Source organism: Trachypithecus francoisi, unplaced genomic scaffold (assembly GCF_009764315.1).
Source record: "Trachypithecus francoisi isolate TF-2019V2 unplaced genomic scaffold, Tfra_2.0 Lachesis_group13, whole genome shotgun sequence".
Taxonomy (NCBI): domain Eukaryota; kingdom Metazoa; phylum Chordata; class Mammalia; order Primates; family Cercopithecidae; genus Trachypithecus; species Trachypithecus francoisi.
Window position 1 is genome coordinate 26,234,096 of NW_022681458.1, and position 10,825 is coordinate 26,244,920.

At 37.9% G+C, this 10,825-nt stretch overlaps 1 protein-coding gene across 1 annotated transcript in view; it reads left to right on the forward strand.

Annotated features, from left to right (window-relative positions):
* ABCA12 (ATP binding cassette subfamily A member 12) overlaps positions 1 to 8,509 on the forward strand; it is a 214,955-nt gene extending 206,446 nt beyond the window's left edge. Inside the window, exons 51-53 of the mRNA XM_033230381.1 lie at positions 2,347 to 2,452; positions 5,742 to 5,879; positions 7,295 to 8,509. Coding sequence (XP_033086272.1) covers positions 2,347 to 2,452; positions 5,742 to 5,879; positions 7,295 to 7,402 — 352 coding nt within the window. The 3' untranslated portion in view covers positions 7,403 to 8,509. The remainder of the gene's footprint in view (positions 1 to 2,346; positions 2,453 to 5,741; positions 5,880 to 7,294) is intronic.
* Positions 8,510 to 10,825: the final 2,316 nt, after the last annotated feature.

Below are 10,825 nucleotides of genomic sequence, written 5' to 3' on the forward strand. Positions count from 1 at the left end.
ATAAAATACTTGCAAACCGAATCCAGCATAACATCAAAAAGCTTATCCACCATAATCAAGTGGGTTTCATCTCTGGGAAGCAAGGCTGGTTCAATGTATGCAAATCAATAAACGTAATCCAGCATATAAACAGAACCAATGACAAAAACCACATGATTATCTCAATAGATGCAGATAGACACCAATAATAGACAAACAGAGAACCAAATCATGAGTGAACTTCCATTCACAATTGCTATAAAGAGAATAAAATACCCAGGAATCCAACTTACAAGGGATGTGAAGGACCTCTTCAAGGAGAACTACAAACCACTGCTCAACGAAATAAGAGAGGACACAAACAAATGGAAAAACATTCCATGCTCATGGATAGGAAGAATCAATATCGTGAAAATGGCCATACTGCCCAAAGTAATTTATAGATTGAGTGCTATCATCATCAAGTTACCATTGCCTTTCTTCATAGAATTAGAAAAAAACTACTTTAAATTTCATCTGGAACCAAAAAAAGAGCCCGTTTAGCCAAGACAATCCTGAGCAAAAAGAACAAAACTGGAGGCATCACGCTACCTGACTTCAAACTATACTACAAGACTGCAGTAACCAAAACAGCATTGTACTGGTACCAAAACAGATATATAGACCAATGGAACAGAACAGAGGCCTCAGCAATAATGCCACACATTTACAACCATCTGATCTTTGACAAACCTGACCAAAACAAGCAATGGGGAAAAGATTCCCTATTTAATAAACAGTGTTGGGAAAACTGGCTAGCCATATGCAGAAAACTGATATTGGACCCCTTCCTTACACCTTATACAAATATTAACTCAAGATGGATTAAAGACTTAAACATAAGACATAAAACCATAAAAACCCTAGAAGAAAATCTAGGCAATACTATTCAGGACATAGGCAAGGGCAAACTCTTCATGACTAAAACACCAAAAGCAATGGCAACAAAAGCCAAAATACACAAATGGGATCTAATTAAACTAAAGAACTTCTGCACAGCAAAAGAAACTATCATCAGAGTGAACAGGCAACCTACATAATGGGAGAAAATTTTTGAAATTTATCCATCTGACAAACGGCTAATATCCAGAATCTACAAAGAGCTTAAATTTACAAGAAAAAAACAAACCCCATCAAAAAGTGGGCGAAGGAGATGAACAGACACTTCTCAAAAGAAGACATTTATATGCCAACAAACATGAAAAAAAGCTCATCACTGGCCATTAGAGAAATGCAAATCAAAGCCACCATGACATACCATCTCACGCCAGTTAGAATGGTGATCATTAAAAAGTCAGGAAACAACAGATTCTGGAGAGGATATGGAGAAACAGGAACACTTACACTGTTGGTGGGAGCGTAAATTAGTTCAACCATTGTAGAAGACAGTATGGCGATTCCTCAAGGATGTAGAATCAGAAATACCATTTGACCCAGCAATCCCATTACTGGGTATATACCCAAAGGATTATAAATCATTCTATTATAAAGACACATGCACATGTATATTTACTGCAGCACTGTTCACAATAGCAAAGACTTGGAACCAACCCAAATGCCCATCAATTATACATTAGATAAAGAAAATGTGGCACATATGCAACAAGAAATACTATGGAATACTATGGTGTATATGTGCCACATAAAAAGGATGAGTTCATGTCCTTTGCCGGGATATGGATAAAGCTGGAAACCATCATTCTCAGCTAACTAACACAGGAACAGAAAACCAAACATCACATGTTCTCACTCGTAAGTGGGAGCTGAACAATGAGAACACATGGACACAGGGAGGGGAACATCATACACCGGGGCCTGTTGGGGGGTGGGGGGCTAGGGGAGGGAGAGCATTAGGAGAAATACCTAATTGGTATTAGGAGAAATTGGTATTAGGAGAAATACTTAATTGGGTACAGCAAACCACCATGGCAGATGTATACCTATGAAACAAACCTGCACATTCTTCTTTTTTTGTGTTTATTATTATTACTCTAAGAAGAAAAAAAGGAAAGTATTTAACTGCAGAAATTGATATCCATTGCAAATTCATGAATGTCATAGAAAGCCAAGATTTTATGTTTTCTTTTCAACTCAATTTTTGTTCAAAGACTCTGATTTTATATAGAGGTAGAAATAAATAAAAAATCATAGCAGTGCACTATTTCCAGTTTGCAACATGTCCTGAACTTTTATGGCAAAATGACAGTCTTTATATAAAGAAAAGGGGCTATAATGGTTGGCTTGGGTCCTGTTTCATTATCTAGAATTCCAGAGGAGCTATTTCAGCAAAATGTAACTCATACCATATTTTGCACTTTTTCTTTCTAGGTTTGGACGAGGATTTACTGTCAAAGTTCACTTGAAGAATAACAAAGTGACCATGGAGACCCTCACGAAGTTCATGCAGCTGCACTTTCCAAAAACATACTTAAAAGTAAGGGGTTGATGGCTGGGTGCGGTGGCTCACGCCTGTAATCCCAGCACTTTGGGAGGCCGAGGCGGGTGATCACTTGAGGTCAGGAGGTCAAGACCAGCCTGGCCAACAAGGTGAAACCCTGTCTCTACAAACAATACAAAAATTAGCTGGGTGTGGTGGCACACACCTGTAATCCCAGCTGCTCGGGAGGCTGAGGCAGGAGACTTGCTTGAAACTGGGAGGCAGAGGTTGCAGTGAGTCAAGATCATGCCACTGCACTCCAGTCTGGGTGACGGAGCGAGACTCTTATCTAAAAAAATAAAACAAAAACCAACCATATAAATGATTATCTTGCCTTATGATCTTGACTAGTTTTGATGGTAATGTCATAGCAACATTTGTGATTTCCAAGTTGACTACAGCTTTATTATTAATCTTAATATATAGATTAGTTCAAGATGCGTAAGATATGCCAAAGCATACTGAGTATGAACAAATAGCATCTTCAATTAATTATATATTTTTGTACTTATTTAAAGTTAACACAGTCCTTTCACATACATATATTTTTGTTTCTTCCTCACAAAGGATTTATGATCATATTGTATTCATTTTCAAGTTGTATACCTTGCTAATCTACTCATTATATATATTAGGGAACTGAGGGATGACAGGTATTATATGACCAAGGTCATTTCTTCTTAGGCAAAAAACCCAAAAAGCTACAGAGTTCCAGAATGATTATCTGGTTTGTCCCCCTCATTTGAAAGATAAGCCCACAAAAGTTGGAGCAGGACTGAGTAGAAATCAAGTCCTCAAGTTCTACACTAGATGAAATATTGGACAGTTGATGTCATCTCACATATGCACAGGCATGGGATGGACACACATAGATATATGCATATTACCTAACATAGCCCATACTTAATTAAAATACATGTACTTGACAGGAAAAGTTATTATTACATCTTTGATATACAGACAATTTGTAGAAGATGATGATTTCAAATGATTGTTTTTGAAAGGAAATCAGATGTGAAAGGTAATCGGATGTGGAATGATAAAAAGAAATTGGAAAGACTAGGGCTGAGGCCCAATTGTGCCCATGTGAGCAAGACATTAATCTCAGGGCCTCTTTTTTCTCATTTGTAACTAGGAATACAGGAGTGTCCCACTATTCACGGGTGATACATTTCAAGACTTCCAGTGGAAGACTGAAACTATCGATAGTACCAAATCTGGTATACACTATGCTTTTTCTTATATAGAAACAGGCAGGTAGCTTACACAACGTAGATATGCTGGACAACGGAATGATTCACATGCCAGATGGGGTGGTGCAAAATTAGATCACACTACTCAGAAAGGCGTGCAATTTAAAACTTATAAATTGTTTATTTTTATATTTTTCCATTTCATAGTTTTAGGACTTGGTTGATCACAGGTAACAAATCATAGAAAGCAAAACCACAAATAAGGGATTACTACTATAATAACATCTACTTCACAAAACTGATGTGAGAATTAAATGATAAAGTGTCCATAAATTATAAGGCACGATGTTAATTTGAAGTGATTTTAAGAGAAAATAAACTGCATTTAAAAAACAATTATTTTATCTTCATAAAATACCTTTGCTTCAGCCTCCCCAAGTCTGGCTAACGTCTCTAGGAAATAATAGCTTTCCTGATTCTTAAAAAAAAAAAAAAAAAAAAAAAACAATAAGACACAGGGTCTCTCTATGTTGCCCAGGCTGGAGTGCAGTGGCGGGGTCATAGCTCATGGCGGCCTTGAACTCCTGGGCTCAAGGACTCCTTCCGCCTCTGCCTCTCAAGTAGCTAAGCATATAGGCATGTGCCACCATGCCCCGCTAAGTTTTGTATTTTTTGTAGAGACAGAATCTCATGATGTTGCCCAGACTGGTCTTGAACTCCTGGCCTCAAGCAATCTCTCTGTCTTGGTCTCCCAAAGCACTGGGATTACAGCTGTGAGCCACCACACTGGGCCTAGCTTTCAGGATTCTTATCAAAGCTCATTTTCTATCATCTAAATTTAAATCAAATTTAAAAGTAAAAGGACATCTTTCTTGCACAAATTGTGTTGGTAGTAATGCTTTCTCTTTTAGTGGATTTCTGGGTTGAAATCTGTGTTGTTTCACTGAGTGATGAAATTACATTCTCCCTGGTCTGTTCCTCACGGGACCAGGGCTATACAAGGCAAATGCAGTGATAAATAAAAAGTCTGATTTCTCCCTAGCAGACCATTCTTTACAAATCTGTGGTGGTTTCTAGATATCTAGAAGGAAAATAGCCAAAACAACAATCTGAGAGCAAAAGTAGGCAAGATGGCCCGATTGTAAGAACAGATATAATGCAACTACATGTCGATGGGAGACACTAAGCAATGCACAAAGCGGGAGGAGAAGGGTCTGAAATACACGGTCATGATCTGATTCATTGGGGTCACAGGGATAGATTCTGGAATAAGAAAATATCCTGATCAAACAAGTATCAGCAAAGATTATGCCAGCTGCTTTGTGCAAGAAAGTAAGTGTACAGTGTTTCTGGTGTTCTGAAGAGGTTGTTGCAGTAACTAAGATGTGGAGTAATAAGGATCAAGTTAAGCCTATTGGTGGTGCAAATAGAGAGGAAAGGTTAAGTTTGAGAGGTATTTTAAAGGAAAGAATAAATAAGAGCTGGTAACTGATTAAATATCCAGAAAAGCAAATTGTTAAAGATACTCCAAGGCAACAAGAATGGATTAAACTAAGTAGATGGTGATACTGGTGACCAAAATAAAGAAACTGAAAAGAAGTTTAGGGTGATTTGCGAAAAGGATGAACTGTCATTTGAAGGAGGTTCAATGCTTTTGAAGTCTACTGTCTTTAGCCAGTATAAATGGAACCGCTAATTTTTAGCGTTTTAGAACAATTCTAATACAAAAATGAAATTTCTTAAGATTGAGCACGGAGAAAGCTTATGTGAGCTGAGCATAATGTGACATGTGAAATACCATTCCACAGATTCTTTACCAGGCAAGATTATAATGACTGTATAACTTCACATGACTATAGAATGCTTTGGAGTTTTCATGAACTTTTAACTTTGTTTTCTCTTTGACATTCACAAAACTTTCATCTCATCTTTGCAAGCTGTTAGTTTCAAAATATACTCGTTATTTATACTGTAGCATCATTTTCAGTGGAATGAACTTCAGCATTTTCCTGAACTCTTGGTAAAGTTATGTCTAGTCATGTCAATATTGCCAGACATTGCAAAATAATTTTTTTTTCCTTTGGTTCCCACAGGATCAGCACCTCAGCATGCTAGAGTATCATGTACCAGTCACAGCAGGAGGAGTCGCAAACATTTTTGATCTGCTGGAAACCAACAAGACTGCTTTAAATATTACAAATTTCTTAGTGAGTCAGACCACTCTGGAAGAGGTAAGATATATACCATGATCCATGTGCACAACGTCACATATTAATATTATTATGCATTCTGGTTATTTCTTTTTAATGACATTCAATTTGTTTTTAATTGAATTAATATCTAATCTTGCACCTGAAAAACTTAGCAAACAGCCTAATCAATTTCTAACTTAACTTGGGGATATTTTTAAAAAGATGTGAAAGACATTAACTTTTCCATTTGATAAGACATCTGTATCCATAAAGTTATATGTATACATAAAGAAAAAATACCCACTATTTTCACATACATAACAAACAGCTGTTGACACTTTCCTTCCTTCTTCCATGGTAGGTTTCTTAAAGAACATGTCTATTGATTGACTTCCTGGATTAGGGTTGGATAGGGTAATTAGAATTTGGTGCCAGACCTTTAGATCTGTTAAATTCAGGCAATTAAAGTGGTAAATGCAGAATCCTTTCCATTCACTTACATCACCTGTCTTAATTACATTTGCATTCAATAACTAGAGACTTATTAGGTCATCCTTTATCACTTCTGTACTGTCTTAATTTTACACAGCTCAACCAACATGACACATAGAAAGTTTGATTATATCTGTCATTGGACTAGGTCTGAAAGTAAGGCCTTTAAGGGTCAGTATATGGTGCTGGATTTGACGGACAACTTTTCTTGTGGGGCTTTAGGCATTTTAATGGGGGCTTTAGACAATCATGACTTTGCCCAAAATGAAGACTTAATCTTTGACTTATGACCAACTACCAGCACCATGGCAGAAAAACAGACTCTCGATAGTTTTTGGGTGAAACTATGACTAATAGATTTAATGACTTTAACCAAAGTGAAAAGATCTGCCTATTAAGTAATTGGCTTACTGAACACAGTGTTAACATGGGCTTTCTATACAAATTTTATCTTAATGCATTAACTCTTGAAACCAGTGAAATTTCTCTCAACATTTCTACACAATCATTCAATAAGGGCATAGGGCTGGTCTCCTTGTTTATACCTGATAGAGATATTGATGTAGGTCATATGAATGCAGAAATGTGGCTACAGATAGTCAACTATGGCTTATGATTGACATGATTATAAGTAAAATCATAGTCATAAATATGGTCATAGATATAGGTGCTATTTTCAAGCCCCAGTTAAATTTGATTTTCTGAAAGGACTCCTGGTGCAAGCGTGTATATACGTGTAGGCAGGCCCCTATAAAATCCAAATCCTAGTTTTACAAAAGTAGATTTTATAGGGGCCTGTCTACACGTATATACACGCTTGCACTAGGAGCGAGGAAGGGTGGGGGGGGGAGAGAGAGAGAGAGAGAGAGAGAGACAGAGAGAGACAGAGAGAATATGAATTAACTTTCTTTCTTCCTTTGGCTTACCAGGCACTAATGGCTTTATTTTCCCTGAAAAATCAGGTTTTCATCAACTTTGCCAAAGACCAGAAGTCCTATGAAACTGCTGATACCAGCAGCCAAGGTTCCACTATAAGTGTTGACTCACAAGATGACCAGATGGAGTCTTAACACTTTCAGCAAACTCAATCTCAGCATATGACCAATGGCTTCATTTTGAAGAAAAGCCACAGAAGATACACTTCCACAAGATATCTTCATTTTAAAATATTATACTGTATGGAAAGTTACAACTGTGTTAGACTAACAAGTAAATATAAAAGGAAATTTTTCCTTCTAAGGTCAGTGAGTATTGTTGCTACTGAAATGAATTCCTGTATACTCAACACTGTGAGCGTGCTAATGTATATGCTGATGATTCTTATGCAAAGGTGAAGCCACCTCAAGATGAACATCTTAATTTATTACTTTCAATAAAAAGGCAGCTTAAAAGGCATGGATATTGGTAGTTGAAAAATAAGAGTGGAGAAGAAAAGTCAGATGGTTTGTGGCAGGTGCCACCGGGCAAGCAAACAACATAATTTATTTCCAGAAAACAACAGAATGAACATCATCATGAATACATGAATCTGCTGTGATGTGTAAACTGCTAAGGGCCAAATGAACATTTGCAGAGCAGTGGGCACAATGTTTACAATGTATGTGTATGTCACTTTCGGTACCTGTGAATGCATGGGGACGTGCTGAACCCGAAAAAGTGCCTTTCCATAAGGATGCGATAGAGAGGGCAATTTACCCTGGTGGTAAACGGAACCTAGATTCACTCCTGCCATGCCTTGCCAATAGTAAGCTGCAGGATGGAACAAGAAGTCACTTGCTCTGGGAGGAAGGGAGGGGGGAATGGGTGTGTCAGCTGGGTAGATACAAACCCTGAAAAGAGAATCCATGTGCTGCTGGCAGGCAACATTTTTTAAAGCTCTTTCAGAAACCCTCGTATTTGCGATTTCTCTTCAGGAAACATTCCTGTGGAGGGAAAATGAATATGAAGATAATTTCCAGCTAATTATCTGGGTGATCTAGAATCGTGTATATGGCTATAGGATAGACGTTCTTAATAATGGCAAGTGATGTGGCCCTGGGGAAAGGTGCTTTATGTACCATATGTGTGTGTGTGTGTGTGCGCGTGTGTGTATGTGTGGGTGTGTATCTATACAAGTTTGTCAGCTTTGGCATGACTGTGTTTCAAAAACCAATAAACTCAAACTTTAGAAAAACTCATTCATGCTGTCATGTCATTTGTTAGGGAAGAGACAGGAACCTAAAAATGGGAGTCATGTGACCTGCAAAGTTTCCCTTGATCTGGCCCCTGTTGACCTCTCCACCCTCATCCCCATCTTTCTCTTTGGCCCTTTGGGATCTAGCCATGCTGGCCCCTTCCCACTCTTTCCAGTGCTCCACAGTCTTCCTCACATCCAGACCTTTGCACATGCTGTTCTCCTGCTGGGAGTGCTCTTCCCCCCACACTTTTTACCTGGCTAACAGGCTTCAGAAATGTCATACTTTCTCAGAGAAGCCAGACTGCCTGGCTTTCTCATTTTAAATCTGGTCTGCTGTTCTAATACTATATACTTTGTTGTTCCTCCCAACCTCCTACTTTTCTGTCAGAGCATGCATCATCATTTGTAATATATCCAGACTAACTACTAACTATATATATATGTATGTACATTAACAGATGGTAACACAGTTTCTTTCAGGATGCAAAATGTCTTTGCTGAATATAATATATAGACACGCCTTTTGGAGTAGAAGGTATAACTCTGAGAGCGTGGGTGTCTCCAGGGTCCCAAGTGACAAAATAGATAGCAGAGCTCCATGAAAGAATAAAAGGAATTTGTTTGTTGTTCATTGTCTTTGCTGTGGTTGGCTGGTTGTCTGCTTGTTTCTGAGCAATTGGTAGGAAAGGAAGCAAAAGAAAAGGAGAGAAGGGACATGGAGAAAGGTGGAACCAGTGAGATGGCAGAAGGCTAAGTACTGAAACAGATGGAAGCCCAGTGAGAAACAGAAGTGGTTGAACAGACATTTAAAACTATGAGTATTCAAATACTTCTTGCATATTCACTCACTGTGTAGCCATGCTGTGGACGGTCCCTGACCACTGAATCTTCATTGAAGTCAGACACACTTACAAATGCTCTATGTGACTGACTGTCGTGTGGAGACTGGAATGAAGATATGTTAATTCCTTTTTTGAAAGAGGCGCAGTACAGTGACAGCTTCATACCAGAAGCTGTCAGACCATGAGACAGGGAGATGCCAGGACATGTGTGGAGCAGAGCTTCCGACTCCAGCCAATCTTATCTACCTCTCAGTGGGGCAGGGAAGCCCCAGCTGGGCTCTGGACCATGATAGTAGCACCATTGTTTGAGTGATTAGTATTTTTCTCCCTCACTAGGATTGAAACTCCATGAGGACAAAGATCTATTTTGATTTTCCTGGCTCTCCAACTGGTACCTATATATACAATAAATATTCATGGCACTCAATAAATATTTGTTGGTTAAATGAATAAATAAATGAAGGAGAAACAAAAGAGAGGCTGGCATGGTTGATATGAAAACCAAGCAACCTGATTCTGTTTAAATTTCTGAAATACGGTGAGGTTTCCCATGAGGTAGTTTATTCTAGGAGAAGAAAAGAGGATGAAAGATGATACATGGTCCCATATTACAGATATTACAGTGAATCTGCAAAGGAAGGATTTAGAATGCTACATTTTGTTTTTGTACATTTTTTCTTTCTCTTTTTTTTCTATTAGGATGTACTATTTAAGAGTGTCATGGCACATTTTTATATGTAATTAAGGAACATATATGAATATATATTTGAACCCATATCCCTTTGGGTTTCTCTGCAGTAGAGGAAATGTTTAGAGAATTCGCAGTTCCCAGAACACTACTTCCACTCTGGATAATACCTACAGAATTTGCTTGCTTTTTTTTTTTTTTTTAAGACAAGGTCTTGCTCTGTTACCCAGGCTGGAGTGCAGTGGAGAGATCACAGCTCACTGCAGCCTCGATCTCCCAGGCTCAAGTGATCCTCCCACCTCATCCTCCTGAGTAGCTGACGGGGAAGATAAAACATACAAATATAATAGAAGTTCCTTTTCTTTTTGAAAACCAGTCAATGGAAGAGAGCACATGTTAAAAACTATGACTGAAAAAAAACTTACCTTAAAAAATAAATATCAAAGCTAAATATTGAAATGATATATTGTGTATCTGGGTGAACTTCACTGAGATATATTCTTGTAAAATTATTGGAATGTAAAGGAAATACCCTTTGGATAGTCAGAAAAAAGAACCAAGACCCTTTTTAGAGAAAGAAAATTAAGTAATCATAATATTATTTGACAGTAATGATTTATACCAGGAGAGAAAACATAAACAAAAGGCTTTGCATCTAATCAAAATGACATTGAATTATAAAGGTTTCAGCAGATTATTTTGAAGATATGAGAATTCGGGAAAATACAAAGCCCTTTCCTGAGGAACCTACCAAAAAACAGTTTTCAGACAACAAAATGACGGTAGT